This window comes from Arachis ipaensis, chromosome B2, assembly GCF_059453495.1.
Source record: "Arachis ipaensis isolate K30076 ecotype BB chromosome B2, ASM5945349v1, whole genome shotgun sequence".
NCBI classification, from domain to species: Eukaryota; Viridiplantae; Streptophyta; class Magnoliopsida; order Fabales; family Fabaceae; genus Arachis; species Arachis ipaensis.
In genome coordinates, this window is record NC_142437.1 from 14,527,392 (window position 1) to 14,548,896 (window position 21,505).

At 30.7% G+C, this 21,505-nt stretch overlaps 2 protein-coding genes and 1 non-coding gene across 3 annotated transcripts; 2 read left to right on the forward strand and 1 right to left on the reverse strand.

The window, feature by feature from the left end:
* The first annotated feature begins 392 nt into the window (after positions 1-392).
* On the forward strand, positions 393-6,830 carry LOC107624892 (auxin-induced protein AUX28). Its single transcript, XM_016327369.3, has 5 exons — positions 393-893; positions 4,306-4,550; positions 5,065-5,203; positions 5,973-6,034; positions 6,418-6,830. The coding sequence occupies exons 1-5, from the start codon at positions 589-591 to the stop codon at positions 6,453-6,455; spliced, it is 789 nt and encodes a 262-aa protein (XP_016182855.1). The 5' UTR covers positions 393-588; the 3' UTR covers positions 6,456-6,830.
* A 5,630-nt stretch (positions 6,831-12,460) lies between these two features.
* TRNAD-GUC (transfer RNA aspartic acid (anticodon GUC)) lies at positions 12,461-12,532 on the forward strand. The gene has a single exon. It is a non-coding gene; the product is annotated as a tRNA-Asp (tRNA).
* A 988-nt stretch (positions 12,533-13,520) lies between these two features.
* On the reverse strand, positions 13,521-17,989 carry LOC107624890 (F-box/LRR-repeat protein 17). Its single transcript, XM_088506313.1, has 11 exons — positions 17,265-17,989; positions 16,846-16,947; positions 16,142-16,286; positions 15,837-16,021; positions 15,264-15,368; positions 15,004-15,101; positions 14,698-14,915; positions 14,544-14,610; positions 14,340-14,425; positions 14,053-14,151; positions 13,521-13,848 (listed from the first exon to the last, which is right to left on the reverse strand). The coding sequence occupies exons 1-11, from the start codon at positions 17,987-17,989 to the stop codon at positions 13,783-13,785; spliced, it is 1,896 nt and encodes a 631-aa protein (XP_088362439.1). The 3' UTR covers positions 13,521-13,782.
* Positions 17,990-21,505: the final 3,516 nt, after the last annotated feature.

A 21,505-nucleotide genomic window follows, 5' to 3' on the forward strand; every position in this document is an offset into this window, starting at 1 on the left:
ATTGTAACTATTACCACGTGAAATTAAAAAAAAGGTAGACAATTAATTTTTTTTCTCCACAATTTAAAACAATGATGATAATAAAGGAAGAAATAACAAATTCACTCAATTTTTGATAATAAGTTTGTGTGGAAAGGGGAAACCCTAGGAGAAATAAAAGAAAGTAATAAGAAAAAGAAAGAGATAATAAAGAAAGCATGCAAGTCCAACATTGGTGTCCACTTCCCACTTCTTCCCACTCAACAATCATAGGAAAGATAACATGACCTTGTCCTCACTACACCCAGCACTCTTGCCACCACATCCCCCTCCACGTGTCAAAATCCCATTGCTTCCAATAATACCAAACCCAAATTACAAAAATACCCCCTCTCCCCCTTCTATTAATGTTAATGCCCAAAAGCTTCTCCCTCCCCATACATACCCTTGCAATAATAATAATAATAACAACTCATCATCACTATTATTACTACTAAAGCACTAGCTATATGCTTATTAGAGAGAGAAGAGAAAGAGGTTTAGAAAGAGAGAGAGTTATAAAGTGAAAGCTAAGAAAGAGAGAAACAAAAGAAAGAAGAGAAATCATCAATGGAGAAGATGGTGTTTGAGGAAACTGAGCTCAGGCTTGGGCTGCCAGGGAACAACAAGAAGAAGAACAATGAAAAGAAGAGAGGGTTCTCTGAGACCGAATCTGAAACTGAGAGTGATGAGAACAATAATAGTGATGAAACTTCCAACACTACCGTGGATTTGTTGCTGAATCTCTCATCACCAAAGAAGGAAGCAAATAAGAATAACAACAATAATGGTGTTGTTGCTGAGAACCACTCATCTCCTAATAATAATAAGGAGAAGAATCTTCTTCCTTCTGATCCTGCCAAGCCTCCTGCTAAGTAAGTCCTATAAAAAAATTCGTATTAAATTAATTATTGTATATTTTTATATAAATAAAATAAATTTAATTTATTTTTAATATATATTTTATATTTTAACGTATATTTTATGCTAATAATTAATTTTAATAGTTGATTTTAGTGTATTTTATTCTAAAAATTTTAAATCATTAATTATATGTTTTAATATATATTATATGCGGTTGATTAATTTTGTGGTTAAACTTTGGTGTATAAGTCACATGTTTGATTATATATATAATACTAGAATCATATGTATGTTATATGTATTTGCGGTTTTTTTCCGTTTTTGTATATCTATCACTAAGTTAGTCTTGTTTAGTTGAACTGGGTATGAAATTGTTGGGTGTCATAATAATTTCTCTTTTGATAGAAGAGAGTATATATATTGATTTAATATAAAAAAAAGGGAAAAGTGGATGTGCACAAAATATTTATTTATATATATTTGTTTAAATTTTTGATATATATATATATATTGTTCTTATAATATAATTTCAAAGAATAGATCATTTTAAGTGTTCTATAATTTGATTTTGCTTATGCCTTGTTATTCTTATTATTATGGAAGACTAAATAAACTAAATAAATTTTTACCACTACTCATCTAATAATTTGTTAGTTGGTATTTCTTTATGTACTATATATATGGTGGTGATGATGAACATGCACATACATGAATATGCACATGTATAGTAATTCTTTGTGTGTGTGTATGTTTTTTTTTTTTGGGTGTTTTTTTTTTTTTTTTTCTCAAAGTGTATGTATTTGATGTCTATTGGATTTCAACTAATTTAGGTTGGGTCAGGTTATCCCACTATGGGGGGTAAAGCTTTTCAAATGCTATCTTCTTTCATCTAAATGACTCAAATTTAAGACTTTGGTTGATTAAGTTGAATAACCCTCCAATTACTTGAATTTAATTAGCTTTCATAATAATTTTTTTTTTTGGGAAAATATTGGTTGAAATCAATCATAGGATAGACAACATTGTCATGTGATAGATGAACTACAATAATAATTAAGCTAAGTCATACATAGGTACTTATCTTTTTTGTATTCAATAATGGAAAGGCTAATTAAGAGACATGAATTAGCATTAGAGAAAACACACACACACACACACATACACTCGTATGATTAATCTTGATGTGTTGTATAATAATGGATTTCGGTAGTTATATATCTTTTCATTTTTATAAATGATTGTTTAATTTTAAAATACTCATATAAATTAAAACTATTAAAGTTTTAAAATAAATAAAAACCATTTTACATAATTGGGGTTAATAAAATTTTCCTATTTATTTTTCTCTCTCTTCCATTATTCTACTGCTATTTCTTTTTTCTCACATAACTCACTTATTTCGATCATTTCATTACTTGAGAAAAAACTAATTAAATTACCTAAATTTTTTCTAAATAAAAATTATTTATGAAAAAGAAAAATGTTAAAAAATATAAGATTATTTAAAGATATGAATGTTCCCACAGGCTAAGCTAGCCTAACACTCCAATTAAAGAAGCTAATTGATTTTGATGATAGAGTACAAATAAATTGTTATGATTCAAATCTAGGTTGTTGTTGTTAGGATTATTCCACTTAATTTGTTTTTTCTTGAAATTAGATTTATACATTTAAATTTATTTGTTTGTTACCATTACACACAGAATGAAGATTTTAAAGTCAAATGGTGACGATTTAGATCATCACAAAAGTTTTTGTAATCTTTCGTCAGCTGCCGCTATTTACCGGTTTTTTTGCAAAATACTATATATAGTAAATGATTTTATCAATATTTATAATTTTGTGTGACTTATATTTAATAAATAATTTATTATTTGTATAAATTATTAATAGTGATGATTTTGAAGTTAAATAATGACGATTTTAAACCACTAAAAATTTTTTTTATAATCTTTTATCAACCACTGTTATTGTCAGCTTTTTTGTAAAATACTATATATAATAAATGATTTCATCAATATTTATAAAAGTATAACTTTGTGTGACTCATATTTAACAAATAATTTATTATTTGTATAAACTAATAGTGACGATTTTAAACTTAAATGATGGCAATTTAAACCACCACAAAATCTTTCATAGCCTTTTGTCAGTCACCGCTATTTGTCAGTTTTTTGTATAAATAACCACAAAATCTTTCGTAATCTTTTGTCAACCACCGCTACTTGCTAGCTTTTTTTAAATCTTTCGTAACATTTTGTCAGCCACCGCTACTTGCTAATTTTTTTTTTATAAATAACCACAAAATCTTACGTAATTTTTTGTTAGCCACCGTTATTTGCCAGTTTTTTTGTAAAATACTATATATAGTAAATGATTTTATCAATATTTATACAAGTGTAGCTTTGTGTGACTCATATTTAATAAATAAGTTATTATTTATATAAATTAATAGTGATGATTTTAAGGTCAAATGGTGACAATTTAAAATTGCCACAAAATCTTTCGTAGCCTTTTGTCAACCACCGCTACTTGCTAGTTTTTTTAAATCTTTCGTAACCTTTTGTCAGCTACCGCTACTTGCCATCTTTTTTTATAAATAACCACAAAATCTTTCGTAATCTTTTGTCAGCCGCCACTACTTGCTAGTTTTTTTAAATCTTTCGTAATCTTTTATCAGCCACCGTTACTTGCCAGCTTTTTTTATAAATAACCACAAAAACTTTCGTAAACTTTCGTAAACTTTCGTAATTTTTCATCAACCACCACTATTTGCCAGTTTTTTTTGTAAAATACTATATATAGTAAATGATTTCATCAATATTTATACAAGTGTAGCTTTGTGTGACTCATATTTAATAAATAATTTATTATTTGTATAAATTAATAGTGATGATTTTAAGGTTAAATGGTGATAATTTAAAACTGCCAAAAAATCTTTCGTAACCTTTTATCAGCCACCGCTACTTGTTAGTTTTTAAAAATTTTTTGAAACCTTTTGTCAGTCACCGCTACTTACCAATTTTTTTTATAAATAATCACAAAATTTTTCGTAGTCTTTCGTCAGCCACCACTATTTGCCAATTTTTTTGTAAAATACTATATATAGTAAATGATTTCATCAATATTTATACAAGTATAGCTTTGTGTGACTCATATTTAAAAATAATTTATTATTTATATAAATTAATAGTGATGATTTTAAGGTCATATGGTGACAATTTAAAACTGCCACAAAATCTTTCGTAGCCTTTCGTCATCCACTACAGTAAATGATTTCATTAATATTTGTAACTTTGTGTGACTCATATTTAACAAATAATTTATTATTTGTATAAATTATTATTATTATTATTATTATTATTATTATTATTATTATTATTATGCATGAAAATAATAAAAATATTATTAAAATATGTATAGGGCTCAAGTGGTGGGATGGCCACCAGTGAGGTCATACAGGAAGAACATGTTTGCAGTTCAAAAAAGCAGCACAGAAGAGAGTCAGAAGAATGAGAAGAATAACAATAATGGAAATGGTAATGGAAGCTTTGTGAAGGTAAGCATGGATGGTGCACCCTACCTTCGCAAAGTGGACTTGAAGAACTACAACAGTTACCCTCAGCTCTCTGATGCCTTAGGCAAAATGTTTAGCTCTTTCACTATTGGTTTGCACCTTCATCCTACACTCCTATTTAATCATATTTTTCCTCCAAAATAATATTATTCAATTTTAAAATATTATATATTTTTTTAATGAATTTTTTAGGAGATTTAATTAATTACTTGTATGGGTATATTAATTATTTTTCAAGAATATTTTTTTATTAGGATAATACTAAATAAAAAAAAGTTAAAAAAGAATTAAAGATAAATTTGATTTGTATTTGTATTTTTTATTTTTATTTTTAGTAATTTTTGTTTTAGATTCTCTAAAAAAATAATAAAATTTTATTTTCTGTTATTTAAGTTTCTTAATATTAATATTTCAATAATTTGCATTTATATGAATATATAAAATTATCTAACTAATTAGTGAAAATAACGGATCTTGAAGTTGATTAGTTTCTTAGGAAAGGGAAAACAAGTAACCATGCATGCAAAATTTTACTATTATTAGTTTATATCCATAATTGAATCATATTAGATATCTAATGGTATGAATGATTGAAAACAATGAAGGAAGTTGTGAATCAGAAGGAATGAAGGATTTCTTCATGAATGAGAGAGCTTTGATGGATTTATTGAACAATTCTGATTATGTCCCAACTTATGAAGATAAGGATGGAGATTGGATGCTTGTCGGTGATGTTCCTTGGGAGTATGTTCATTTTCTCTCTTTTCTTTTCTAAATTATTTTCATCACTTCTACCACATTATTCTTGGACCTACTTGCTTAGCTTGTAATTAATTAAAAGGGGAAAAAATGAAAGTAAAAAAAAAAAAAAAAAGAATAGTTTGGAGTATACCTTTTCAAAAAAAAAAAAATTGTATATATTGTAAATATAAAAATAAATAATTTAAATTTTATTAATTATGTTGTATTATTAATTATTATAGGATTATTACAGTTCACCAAATAAAAGTATCTTATCAAGATATATTAGAATGAACAAAATTTTTCAAATAAATTAAATTAGAAACAAGTACCATTATATAATACATATCATAATTATTGTATCATTAAAGAAAATTAGAAATCTTTCATAATTAAGAACATCTGAGTTGTTATAACTACTAAGTTGTGGATTAAATTATGGGAAAGTCTAGGGGCAATAGATTTATTAAAATTTGGCTAGCATTTAGTCAGTAAAAAGAAAATGAGTGATTTTCCACCATTAAATGAAATCTCACACTATTAAATACATTATTGATAGCTACAACTCACAAAATCTGATGGCCCTAGTACTCCTCTTAAATTATTATGTACTTCTTTTTCCCTCACTCTTTTGCTTTCTATTACTTGTCTTTCTTAATATGCCTTTCCATGATGGCTAACTTAACATGTGTACAAGCCAAGTAACGTAACTATATATATATATACTCTATGATTTTAGCATAACATCAATATTTGCTTTGATGTTAACCAGGATGTTTGTGGAATCATGCAAGCGTTTACGTATCATGAAAGGAAAAGAAGCAATTGGACTGGGTTAGTATCTTAAATTTTTTTTTGTTCTTTTTATTTTTCCAATTTTATTTCACGCATGAAACCCTTATATATTTAGTCATCATTATTCAATAATTTCTTCTATTTACTCGTATGAACGCCATTCTTTAACATAAAAATAATAAATAATGAAAGAAATGAAGTGCATACATATATTGTATAAGATGAAAATTTCACGTGCATTGTTTTTACGTAAAATTGTTAATTGAGATCGTTAGATAACAATTTAGTCAAATATGTTAAATTATTTAAATAATAATTTCACATGAATATAATTGCACATAAATTTTTACTATTGAATAATAATATGTTGATCTTATTTCTTCTAAAAAGAATATTAAAGATAATTTATTTTGTTAATGTAGCACCTAGAGCCATGGAGAAATGCAAGAACAGAAGCTAGAGAGTAGTGGTGGTTATAGCAGTGTCCATAACCTGCTCCATATCCCTTTGTGGTGCCCAGTTGACTATAGCAGACAAAGATGGACAGAGAGAGCATGGTCTTCAAAATATATAGTTTTAATTATAATATTTTAATTAATCTGTGTATTATCATGGTTTGTTATATATAATATCAATTATCAAACATAGCACTAGCTAAATGCATTATGCATATGCATGTGTAAGCATAAATTATGAAACATAAACTATAACGACTCTAAATTATGTTGCATGACCATTTTCTTTTTCTTTTCTTTTTTTTCTCTAAAAAAATAAGTTTCTTCTTGTGTGTGGATGCTCAATAATAATGTTAATAATGTGCTTGTTTGTTGTTGTAGCTATGGTATTCTATTACTTTAACTTTTCAATTTGCATTTCTTTTTTATTTTATTTTATTTTATCATTGTTCATTTATTCCTTTAAGACTTTATTTGTTTTATGTCTAAGAACTAAGAACCAAACCAAGCTTAGCTAAACTATAATTGAGATGTTTCCTGAACATGGTGGATGGGGGGAACAAGATCATGTGCATGTTCATGGAGCATTTATGCATAACCATTGATGCATGTTCTTTAATTTATTTATTATTTTATTATATGAACGTGCAAATTCAAATTTTGGTTAAATAAAATATTTGGAAGAAAATTAAAAAATTAGTCTAAAACCATCTAACCTTATTTTATTGTATTCTTAATTACTGTTAGAATAAGTATATAATTTTTTATTAATTAGAATTATTAGTTGGATAATTATAAATATAATAAATATGTAATTATATATGTTATATATATAAATTTATAAATATTAAATTAAATTATTAGTGCAAACATATATATGTATAGGTGCGAATTGAGCTAACTTCTTCAAAATGCATTTATAAACCGGTAAATTAAATTAAACGGTAATATTAAAAAGATAAAAAAAATTATTATAATAATTAATAAATATTAAATAAAATAAATTTTAATTATTTTTTATTAATATTTATCGATTACCAAACATTTTTTGAAATTGAATATGGTCCCTTATCTTGGTTTCATTTAATTCATCGATAGAATTTTGTGATATTTAATGTAGGGCGCTGACAGAAATCTTGATTATGATATTTCTTGTGTCATCATTCATTTTCTCTTATTCATAAAACCAAGCAATTAATGCAATTACAAGGATGTATGTTCCAAAATGGTTGAAATAGTCAATAGGAAAAGATTTGTATTTTTATGTAAGAATAATAATGTTATACATCAAAAACTTTTTTGTTAATTAAGTTTAATTAAATTTGTCTAATATAATAAAAATTAATTATAATTAATATTTTTTTAAATTTTATTATTTAATTTGGTTAAATTTTATTCATAAAAAAATTTAGAGGTATAATATTACTTTTATAAGAATGTAAATTTGGGGTGTACTGTAATACATAAATAATTTATAAGTACTTTTATACGGAAAAATATTATTTATATATTTTTTGCTGTGCATATTTTATAGTATATATATATTTTTTTAAGAATTACTACACATTTAAGTATTTATTTTTATCTGAGTTTATTCAAGTAAGTCCAATACCAACAAAAATTATTCTTATTAAAAGAGCGTCGTTACACGCACTTTTTTCTTCTTCTCCTCCTCCGCGCTTGTTCTTCTTCTTCTCCTTCTTCGTGCGCGCAGATTCTTCTTCTACTTCTCCTTCTCTTCCTCCTCCTCTTCTTCTTCTTCTTCTCCTCTTTCGTTATCGTCATCACCAACAATATCAACATTTTGCTAATTTCTTTATTAGTTCTGGTTTTTTTTTTGTGCCATCATTAAATAATTTCAGTTCATTTTTTAATTTATTTTGTTTCATTTGTGTATTAATCTCAGTTTACTTGTGAATAAAAAATTTGGTCAATACTTATCAGCAGCATCAAGTGAACCAAAATTAACACACAAATAAACCGAAATAAATTAAAAATGAACCGAAATTATTTAATGATGGCAGTAGAGAAAATCAGAACTAATAAACACGTTTGCAAAATGTTAGTGTTATTGGTAATGACGATAAAAAAGGAGGAGGAGGAGGAGGAGAAGAAAAAAAAACTTGCGTGTGCAAATTTGAAAGAAGAAGAAAAAGAAGTCTGCATGTTTTTCGTTGGAAGAAGAAAAATAATGAGGAGGAGAAGAAGAAGGAAAAAAAGAAGGGAAGAAGAAGAACTTACGTGAATTTGGAAGAAGAAAAAGAAGAAATACAAGGAAGAGAAAGAGAAGAATGAAAAGGAGAAGGAGCATTTAATTTAAAAAATTGTTATAATAATTTAAATAAATTTAATTAAATATTTTACTTTGATGTAGAACTTTATTCATTTTTTTTTGTTAGGTTTAACTAATTAAGAGTGTATGGTGGAAACTCAAGTGCAGTTGACTTCATGTGAAGTTGATAGTTGAGAGCCGTTAAATAGTTTGATTGATTTGACTAAATTTTTATCTAACAACTCTCAGTTATCAACTTCATGTGAAATTGACTGTACCTAAGTTTCTACGGAAGTGTATAAGTATAATGATGAGAAGAGAAAAATATAATTAATGCACTTTATCTGCATTCGAAAATGTGCCAAAACAAAAATCAACCATTTCTCGTTTATAAATGCTAAAGAATTTTGGAGAGATGATATACTATGAGATTAATAGAATAATCAATATTAAACCTGTTATGAAATTATTTTTTATAAAAATTTAAATTAATAAAAAAATATATAAATATTTATATTTTTAACACATTCTTTTAAATAAAAGTTTATTTTAGATTTGTTCGAAATTTATATAGATTTTCTTTTTTTTTTTTGTCTTGTACTAATTTTTTTTAAAAGTTGAATAAAAAATCGAATTTTATTCTTTTCAATTATAAAAATTCTAATATAATATCATAAAATTACTTATTTTAAAAATTTAAGTTGATAAAAGAAGACACATAGTTAAATTTCTGACAAAATGTAACTTATTAATTTCAACAAAATCTTCAATTTATATTTGGAGTTGTACTCTTTTTAGGCCCCCACAACAGCAAGTTGATAATGTGAGTTTTTAGACCTTACCAAAAATAACGAGTTAATATCATAATTGAATTAATGGTTCATCAATACAACGGTACAGTACTATAGTTATATTTTGATGACAATTACTTCTCAAGAAAAATATACACTCAATATATCAAATTGTTGTTTTCAATAATTCTAAACATAACTATCATCACCGCAAATTATTTCCAAGAATTTCTCAAAATGTATAAAAAATTATTTGCAATAATGTCTTTTATTTAATTTTATGGTGGAAATTCCCTCCTTGTCATGGTGAACCACAATTGTTGCTTCCCCATTTTCAGAATCCTGTTAAATAAACACTACAACTAGCCTAGCTATTTAAGGGTGATGGAAAAATAATTGATGAAATTTCAAAAATTCTATTATTTATTTATCTTTTCTCCTATTTATACTGTGTGACAAAGGACAAATCGAAGAAGCTGTGCCCCGCCATTATATTATCATATGCATGCACTTTAATTTATTTTAGTAAAGTAGATTTTGCATTATTGTTAAAGAAATAACTCTATTAAGAATTAATTAAGAAACTAAACTCTAATAATTTAGCCATGATTAAGTTCTATTACGGAAACAAAAAAATAATACACTCATCATCAGTTAAAACTAAATCTCTAAACAAATACTACATACTACTACTACATAGAAATTAAATGGAGTGTGTATATATATATACATAATATACTTAGTAAAAATTTGAAATGTATCTGTTTAATTATTCTGTTAGTCTTTATAATTTTACTAAATTTTTAATAAAATTTTATATATTTTTTTTTCAATTGAGTTATTATACTATTTTTAATTTTGTTATTAGATCATTTTTAGTATAAAAAATATTAAAGTTAACTGAATATTTTTTTCGTAAATTAAAGATATTTATAATTAAGAAGTTAATTAGATTTTTTATCACATATCTTTGAGAAAAATATTCTGTTAATTTTAAAATTTTTAATATGAAAATAATCTAATTACAAAATTAAAAACAGTATAAGAATGTAATTAAAAAAATATAAAAACTTAATTATAAATTTAGTGAAATTATAAGACTAACAAAGCAATTAAACAAAATATATCTCATATATAAGATATGGGTTAGTTTGGTTTTTTCTGGTTTTATATATACATATTATTCTGTTAGTTGTTATACTTAAAAAAAACTTGAAATATATCGGTTTATATATATATATCGGTTTAATTATTCTATTAGTTCCTATAGTTTTACTAAATTTTTAATTAGAATCTTATATATTTTCTTCTTTTCAATTGGGTTCTTACACTGTTTTTAATTTTGTTATTAGATCCTTCTTAGTGTAAAAAATATTCGAGTTAACGGAATATTTTTTTCGCAAATTGAAGATATCTATAATTTAAGAACCTAATTAGATCTTTAATCACATATCTTTAGAGAAAAATATTCTGTTAATTTAATATTTTTAATATGAAAATGACCTAATTACAAGATTAAAAACAGTATAAAAATTCAATTAAAAAAAATATAAAAACTTAATTATAAATTTAATAAAATTATAAGACTAACAAAATAATTAAACTAAATATATCTCATATATAGGATATGGGTTTGGTTTTTTCTGGTTTTATAAAAGCTATTTTGATAGATGATCCATGAATCCTCTCTTAAGTATTCATGGATGAGCCTAGAAGCATGTCATATCCTTAATTAGTAGATTGAGGAGTGTCAAACTCATTTATACTTTTGTTAACATACAATAATATAAAGGTGATGATGATGCAGTATTTGGTTTAATTTCAACAAGTATATAATTTGTGTTATTTGTCCGCATGAAATTTTACTAAAGAGAAATGAGTCATATGTTAATATGGTTTTTGGTACAAGTCATATGCATATAAAAATAAAACTAATAATAAATCCTTCTCACCCCTAAATTAGACTTTTGAAGTGTGAAAATCGTAAGATTGAATATTTAAGGTGATACCAGGTATATTAATCAGAGATTTGGTCACTGATTCCTAAAAATTAGAGTGAATACTCAATTCTTGATAATTTTTGTAAATGACTACAAAATTTTTAAATAAAAAAAAATATATCTTTTTCAATTTTTGATATTTAATTTTGTCAAATTAGTTAGCTTCTCTATCAATGATTTTTTTTTTTAAAACATATTTATGTGATATGTTAATCGTTAATATATTTTTTATTTAGTTTTTTTAAGTAAAAATAATTTAAAAATTAATAATATTTCTTAATTTTATACAATAAATTTAGTTAAGTATTTGAAAAAAGCAATAAAAAAATAAAAATAAAAACTAAACGGCCTTAATAATTATCTTTAAAAGACGAGACTCTTGATAGAAAAAAATTTGCTAATTCTAGTTGGTTCTTAATGGATAAATCAATAATTTAACATAACATATAGGCTTATTTCGTTAATACAAATAGAAAATATTGATAGAAGAGCTAATCAATCTCATAAAAATAAAGATCAAAAACCAAAAAATGTATTTATTTTTTAAAGACTTCGTTGTCTTTTAAAATAATTATCAGCAACTATTTATGATTTTTTTTTTTCTCTAAAAACTAAGGAGGTGAAAATTGTCTGATACTTAATGAAGATCATTAAAGTCATATCGCCAAATACCATGCAACTAGTAACACATAGTAAATACTATTTAAGATGTTAAATGATTTCCTTCCCAAAACAAAGATGTATACCATTTCCGGGTTCTGATCGAAAAGCATGGTTAAATAATGGTGTTATTTCACCATAGATGCAAAGGATGAAACAACCAGATATCCTTAGAGATTGTTTTTTCTCCTTCAGCCTGTTAGCAACACTGCAAGAGTGCCAACAACAGCATAGGAAAACAAAAAAGTTACTATAAATAAATATTATTTTCCTCTCGTAGACAACAAGTCGTTGTAGTATAGTGGTGAGTATTCCCGCCTGTCACGCGGGTGACCCGGGTTCGATCCCCGGCAACGGCGTTTCTTTTTGTTGCTCACACTTGTCTTCTTCATGGTGCAAACTTTTGGAGGAAAATCTCATCAAAGAACCCAAGACCCATTTGATGACCTAAACACATTACCACATCCACTGGTATTAGAAGGGTTCAAGCTACCATCAACTTTAAGCTTAACCAGCCAGGTTAATGGAGAAAATGTGCTTGGATGCAGAAACCAAATGAACCCTCTCTTGGTATAATTGAAATCTCTAAGACTCTCCCCAGAGCAAATAATGCAAGTCGAAGTACTCAGTAGGAGGTCATTTTCTTTCTTTCATTTGAAGAGGCAGAAGAGCTCATAGTCTACGACATGGTATCTTGTCCATCATTTCAAAAAAATCCGATACTAATTCTCTTCAAAGGAGGACCAGCATTTAGTTCAGCTATCTTGGCTTTGTGATGCCATTGGATTTCAGTGTTTTCTCCTACAATGAATTGTCCCATGTAGTTTCTTATAATAATCTCCTCACCAGAAGAAGGTTCATCGTAAAAAATTGCATAAACTGATTCTTCTTTCTCATGATTAAGTCTCTTCCTTTTCAGTTACACACTGAGCTTAGTAATGATCCAATTCCTCACTACATGCGATGTCATTGATAAACTGAAACTGATTGTTGAGTTTAATGTCATTCCATACAGCAATTGTTTCATTTTTATTGCTTAATTGGTTATATTTTAGTCCCAATTTCACTAGTATTTTCTGTTTCTTGTTCGTTCTTGTTGAAATGTATTACTACACTCATTGTCCTGGGATTCGAATGCTAATCAATTCATCATGAAGCAACAATCTTTACCTGAAGTAATGAGGTTTCAAGAATCAATTGTTGGACTATATTACATGATTTTAACATTCTACATAAGCTATGCAATTTACTTATCTAAACAATAAATTTATCAGAATTCTAAACGCTAATCCAAGCATAATCATTTTCGCAGCTCTTTAGTACAAGCCTGCGGGGTAAAAATGAATCTCATAAGAAAAAATGTTTATTTATTGAAAATGAAGCTGTCACCATATGTTCATAACAATGGCTCAACTTGAACATTTATCTAATTGAAATGAGATACAGTTTTAGGGCATTCATTAAGGAGCCTAACATGAAAAAATAAAATAAAATAAAATATGACGTGTTTATATCCGGCTACTAAGGGGATTATGCTTCTGAAACTTAAAAATCACAACATACAATATATTGCACAAGTATACATTGGAAATTAAAGGGCATGAGATGATCAGTTCACAAGCACATTACAAAGCCGTCTCTCAATCTTCCTCCGCTTCTCATCAGGCTCAGAACACTGTAAAAGCAAAAAATAAGATTAAATCTTCATGTGTAACAATTCAAAGCATAGCAGGAATTAAGCAAACTATGTTAGTTTAGTTAATTCAATTTTCTATTGTGGGGGATTAAAACAAAAACCAAACACTTAAGAGATCATCTGTTCCACTCAAGAAAAGAAGTACTGTAAAGCAGTTCTACGTTTTTTTCTTCTGTGCTTTACCTCATCCTCCAGTAAATAAGGAACCCGAACTCTTTTCGAGCCATCAGGTAGACGTTTAGAAGGTGATTGGTTCTCCATAGCAGTAAAGGCATTGCAAACCTGCATACAAGTTATACAAATATATTTTACATCAGCACCATGGAAGCATGGAGAATTAAACCACAAGGTCACAATAACTATGCTCAATTCATGAACTGGAAATTTGTTCCTTAAACATAACTCAGACCCAAAATTTAGTACATTAATCCATAAACATATAAGGAAAATAGTATGTGAATAACTGTTACCTGACTTTGAATAGCCCCAATTAACATATCTTTACAACCTGATGCATGCACACTTTCTAACGTGGGGCACTGAAGCAGCAGTCGTTCTGAGCCAATTAATTCAGTTAAAAAAGAAAAATCAATCTTACAATTTTCAAGAAATCACTGGAATGGTTAAATAAAACCTTCAGCCAATAATAACTAAACAGGGAAATGAAATGATACCTGGATGCAAATTCCTACAAGAATTTAGATTCAGATCATTAAGCTGTGGACAATTTAAATATAGGGCCTGCATATTAATTGAAAGAAGAAATATGAAGATCCGAAGCCAGGAAAAATAATATTTAATAAACATATTCAGCTTAATAAAACTCACATCCAAGCCAGAGCAACCCCATAAACTGAGCTTCTTTAAATGGCTATGTTTGATAATTAACTTTTGATTTGTAAGGTGCATATTTGTGCTGGATGTTTCCTGTGGTTTGCAGTTGTCTTCATCAGTGGTTGGATTAAGTGAATCAGGATCACATATGGTCATGCCGCAGTCCATAAGCTCAAGAAGCGGAAGCTGAGCAGTAGCAAATTGAATGCCACCTGAAAAATGTTACAGTAGATTAGTAAGCAGAAACTCAAGCAAGTACTAGAGTTTTGTGAAGTAAACGAACTTATAAGAGGAAATTACTTGAAGTCACATTCGGACAAAGGGCAAGAAGGAGTCTTGACAATGTTTCAGGGAACACATTGCAAATTATTCCTATGCCACTGTCACTTATGCCAGATCTGTGATGAAGGATAATCATTAGAAATATGTTCCAGAAGTGTAAGAAAATTGAGAGGGGGGGAGGGGGGGGAGGAGGCAAACTACAATTATAATATGTTGCATTGAGTTTCATCGGAAGCTTGTCAACAAGGTGAATGAATTAAAGTAGGTACAATACATACCCACTGAGATCAAGCAATTCTAAATTAGGGTAGCTCGAAGCAATAGCAGCAACAGATGCATCAGTAATATCAGATCCGAGAACAAGAGAAAGCATTCGCAGCCCCCTGATGATTCCACATTTAATGAATTCCAATAAGTTCACCAATCAAATGAATTTTGTATCATAACAAAATAGAAGAAAAACAAAACTGAAATGTTTATTGAATTTATGACAAATAGGCCTGACATAGCATGTTTATCCCTGTCGGATAAGAGCCCGGGATTTCAGATATGTAAATTGAGGTTGGGAATAAATTTAAGGTTTGATCCCAAAGTCTTCATTGCAAATTTAATGATCTTTGTGTGTGAATGTTACATACAGGTTACGCATTCAGTTTCATTTCATATACATCCTTTGACATGCCACATAAATTGGAAGTAGGAGGTCTTCCATCCGGAACTTGTAGACGTTTGATGCTTGCACAATATGTATGAACTAGTAGATGTAGAAAGTTCAGAGTATTGTGATTAAAACTTCTATGTGAACAAAATTTGTTAATCACAGTCAGAAAATGGAGATCAAGATTACAAACCTCAATTGAGCAGCTGTAAGAGCAAGCACAGCAGCATGAGAAAGCCTCAAAGCAGCTATATGTATATTCTGCAATCTTGAACAATTTCTGCCCAGTCCTTCAATCATAGTTGTTAGATCAGTACTATCATTTTCTTGTCGAGAAAACTCCAACGAAATCTCTCTCAACTGGGGACAGTTAAATACCTGACATTTCGAAGCAACTGTTAGTAACTAAAGCTCCCTCTCAATGCCTGCCCATTTCTATCAATCTAAAGTTTGATCACACCATACAATATCAAGAGGAGAAAGGAAAGGTAACAATACCATTTTAGAAAGAGAGTGCAGATCTGACAGCCAAAGGGTAGAAAGACTAGCCGAACAGAGGACAAAGCCACCCAGGTTAGAACAACCTTCCATCTTGAGGCATTTGAGGCTTCTCTTGTCAGCAACAAACCGGCCTAACTCAGCCCTGAATTTCTCATCGTTGAACAACAAATAAAGCAAATAAGCACAAAGCAGCAATCTTTCGTATAGAGCTAAGGATTAAAGCAACTTGTAGCTTGTAGCATAAATTCAGAAGGGAACAAGTAATTGGACATAAATTAAAAATAAATGAAGACTTTCACTTATGAAACAGAAATTAACAGGAAAGGACAAACCCAATAGCTACTACAGTCTCGAGCACTTATCAACAAAATGTAAACCAACAATGGGGCAAAACAAAAGTTGCACCCTCTACTTATAAAAACAGTTTGACAATATACCACATAGTTCTTCACGGCTTCAACCAACATTTACACCACAAAGCAATGTTAACACACAACTTGAGATCCAAAATCGTACTAGAAATTATTTAGTTACTGTAGATTTAGCTCATTAATTTCTAGGGTTGAAGTATTGAATCAAAACAACATTAAGGTCACATTGTATAACCAAACACCTTAACATGAATCACATATGCAGGTGTTCAACAACACTAAGAACTCATTTTCCACTAAAACTAAAAAGAATGAGAACACGAATAATACCCATTGATCCGATTGGTTGCGCCATCAGACATCGAGACCTCCATATACTCCAGATTTGAACACGAAAACGCAATGCAAGCCAGCATCGTTGAGTCAAAATCACTGCAAAAACCAAAACGAGTTAGATTCATGAATAAACCAAAAAAAAAAGTGTTATTTTACGAGCTAGCAACGAGATCACTCCCTCTTTTTTTAATCCAATCTTTTTACTTTATCCATTTACTACGGTTTCTCTTATCACCATTCCCATGATTCATTCATATTACAGCAGCGTTAGTTTCTTCTTGCGATTCTTAACTACCAATTTCAGATTCAAAGCTTCGACACATTTTAGATTTCGTTATTTATTATTTATTGTTGCTGTTATTCGATCGAATCAAAACGCAACAAGATCCAAAATCTGCTACACAAAGTCACACCTTTCCATTCTAAGAGAGAGCCTCACGATCCCAGGGCATTTCTGCAACATCGATGCCACAAAACCGACGTGAACGTTCGCCGGAACCCTAAGTCTCAGCTCCTCCGCCGCCTTCCAAAGTCTCTTGGCAGTCTCCCTCCATCCCTTGGAGACCTGCGCCGCCGCCAACAATCCCGCTGGCGGCAGCCTCCGAAGCACCTCCCACAGGAGACTCGCCGGCAAACCGCACGAATCCAAATCCAAATCCAGATCCATTCTCAGATCTAGATCATCATCAGCCTCCGCAAACGAATCACCAACCGCTCTATCCTCCATTTCCGACGCATCGATCCCTCCGCCGGGAATGGCAGCACCACCGTCATCGAAGTCATCGAACGACAGGGCACGGCGGAGGCGAGACGGCGCCGCCTGCCGGAGCGCGGATGCGGAGGAAGAAGCAGAAACGGCATAGTGAGACGAATCGGTTGATATGGCGGTGGCAACGGCAGTGACGGCGGCGGAGATGGGAGTTTTCACGTTACAGACGTGGCCTTTCTTAGGTTGGCCACATCGGCCACAATTGTAATTGCCACGCTTCTTCCCGCGCTTACCGTCGGAGATATCGACGGCACCACCACTCGCATCCGGTGGTGGCAGGGCGGCCACCTTAGGGTGAGAGTGATGCATTGTGAGGGTAGAAAGTAGAGAGGGAAATGCAAACGCGAATGCGTCAATCTTAAAATGCATTATAAAGGAAGGCGGGAACCTTGCGCGCCTTTATTATTATTTTTTTTTTTTTTTCACTCTTTTTGTTTTCAATTTATTGTTTTCGCTAAACAAGTAAAAATAAAATTTTGGTTTTTGTAGTTCTGTGAAATCAGGATTGATTTTGAATTTATATTTATAGAATTTAGTTTCTACATGCTTATACCTTTTTTTTTCATCTTTGACCTTTTTTTTTGTTGAGAGTATAATCATGAAGCTAAGGTTCATCAAATTAATTGTTATTTGAAAATAATATGGTTTAATTATAAGGATATATGTTAATATTATTAATTAAAAAAACATAAAAAAAATTATAAAACTTAAGTTAATAATATATTTGATATGTATTTATTAAAAAATATTTAAAAAATAAAAAAATGTATTAATAATTTAAATATATATTTTTAAAATACATATTAGTTAACTTAAATCTCATTACTAAATAAGCACCGATTAATTCAGAGAGAAAGTGATAGAATTGTTTTTAAGACTTTTGTATATTAAGGATATTTTTTGGTGACTGAAATAAATTAAACAAAGAAAAACAAAACAAACAAAACAAGGAACTGCCTAAATAGAGGGACAGTCCCGTTTAAGACTACTCTTAAACTCCTCTCAAGGTGAAAGAAGCTCCACATGCGAAAGTTGTAACTTCATCGCCATCTTTGCCATAGTATCTGCCACCGTGTTTGCATCTCTCATAATCAAACGAAAGTCAACCCGCCAATTCCAATGCATGATATCTCTTATTTTGAGCACCAGTGGATCAATAAACCCAAAACCATCTTAAGTAACAAGATTAAATGCTTCCACACAATCCGTCTCACAAATAACATCTCGTTGACCCACATCCCAAGCTAAGAGATATCCTCTCCAAATAGCAAACAATTCTCCTTGAAGAATACTATTACTCTCAATCATTCCCAAACACCCCCTTTGCCAGCTCCCATTACAATCTCTAATAACACAAGCAAAACCAACACTATCACCCGAACCAAAATAACTAGCATCACAATTAATCTTAAAAGTACCAATGGATGGGGGATTCCAAAAACCATTTAGAGTAGAGGGAAGGGACATACGTTGTAATTCAAAGATATTCCTAAGCTCCTTTTCTGAAGTTAATGCTAGACAAATCACTTTTTCCGGAGGCCAAGTTTCATCGGGATTAAAGATGTCATTATTCCTTACTCGCCATATCCACCAAAGTCCCGAAAAGAACTTGAACGGATGCTCTCTGCTATGATACAAGAACCAGTTCTTCAAATCCAAAGGATGACAAGAAATATCCAACCTATGCCAGACAAGCTGAGCTTTGGGACAATCCCGAATACAATGTAAAACCGATTCCTGGCTAGAAAGACATCTTGGACACTTATCCGACAACGACATCCCTCTTCTAAAGCGAAAACTTGCAGTAGGAAGAGCCTCCTTAAGACACAACCAAGCCAAAAATTTATGCTTTTCCGGAACAAGCTGGCGCCAAAGCCAAAGCCAATTCTCCCGCTCCTCCCAACCAAACAGCTGCTTACACAACCACAAGTAACCATTGCGAGAGTTATAGACTTTGGCAGCAGACCCACTCCAATACCAACCCACTTCTGGACCTGCTTGTTCATCTGGATTGTAAGAAAGAATATTATCTTTCAGATTTTGAGATAAAGGAGAATAAAGAGTATCCAAATGCCACCTACCAACCGACCAAATATCCTGTATCCGGAGATTCGAATCAGAAATGTGAACATAATCGATCTCATTAGATAACCGTCCTTCTTTCCTCCAGCTAGAAAACCAAAAATTCTGGTTCAAATCTCCAATACACCAAGCAAACCCATCCTTCAACACTTCCCAAGCCTTGCAAAGACACCTCGAAATGGGAGAGTCCTTGTTCTTAGGATAACTAAAACAGTCATATAGAGATGATCGGTATTTTGCATCCAACAATTGGACCCATAGCTTGTTTGGCTGCTGGAAGAAAGTCCAAACTAGCTTCCCAAGAAGAGCAATATTTACACAATAAGGATCTCTAATCCCTAAACCTCCATATTTTTTTGGAGTAACCAGTACCTTCCAACTAACAAGATTCAATCCTCTTCCATCAACTTGTCCTTTCCAAAGAAAATTCCTCATCATAGACTCCAATTTACTAATGATTCCTTTGGGAAAAATAGAGACCTGCATCTGGTACGTGGGAATAGCAGCGACAACAGAATTAATCAAGCAAAGTCTACCAGCCCGATTGAGTAAACTTCCTTTCCAGCTTGCTAGCCTACTCCGAATCTTATCCAGGACACCATTGAAAGCTGAACGAGTCACCCTAGAATGGCTAAGGGTAACTCCAAGATACTTGCCCAAGTCCTGGACAAATCTGATAGAGGATACCCCAGTGAAAACCTCTTTCCTTGTTGCAGAGACATTCTTGGAGCAAAGCGCTTTAGACTTCTCCACATTAATCTTCATCCCAGATGCTTTGCAAAAAGTCTCTAAAACCAACATCACATTTTGCACTTGTCTCTTTGTAGCTTTACAGAATAGAAGCAAGTCATCCGCAAACATTAAGTGGGATATTCTTGGTCCTCCTCTAGAAATAGCAACCGGTTCCCACAAGCCCAAATCAACCTGATGACTAATAAAGCATGCCAATCGCTCCATACACAACACAAAAAGATAGGGTGACATAGGGTCTCCTTGTCTAAGACCTCGGCTAGGAGTAAAGCCATTCAGACGACTCCCATTCCAAAGAATAGATAAGGAAGAAGCAGTGACACAATTCATAATCAAATTAAGTGTAGGAATAGGAAAACCAAAGCTTTTAAGGGTATGAGCTAAAAACCTCCAGTCAACTCTGTCATAAGCTTTCTCCAGATCAATCTTAAATGCCAGTGTGCCTTTCTTTGATTTAGTCTTCTTCATAAAGTGGAGGACTTCTTGGGCAATAATGATGTTGTCAGGAGTTCCTCGTCCCGGAATAAATCCTCCTTGAAGCGGGCCAACAATCTCCGCAAGATGAGGACGAAGCCTATTAACAAGGACCTTCGTGATGATCTTGTAAACTACATTGCAGAGACTAATCGGCCTGAAATCTTTCATAGATACTGGTGATTCAACCTTTGGAATGAGAACTAGTAAAGTCTCCAACATTCTCGGATCAAGAGGAACACCGGAGAATGCCTGCTTAACCATCTTCCAAACATCAAGACCAATGATCTCCCAATATTCTTTGAAGAAGAAAGCTTGAAACCCATCAGAACCCGGAGCTTTAAAAGAGTTCATGTGAAAAACCGCTGCTTTGACTTCCTCCATAGTAACTGGTGCCGTAAGGTTATTGCAAGCTTCTTCATTTAGAGAAGGAAGAGGCACATCACCAAGGCAACCCAAATCAACATCATCCAAATGACAGAATAAGCTTTTATAGAAAGACTCTGCTTCTTGACTCAGAACCTCTGGATCAGTTTCCCACACTCCATCCTTGAGAAAAAGGCCATGAATCTTATTATG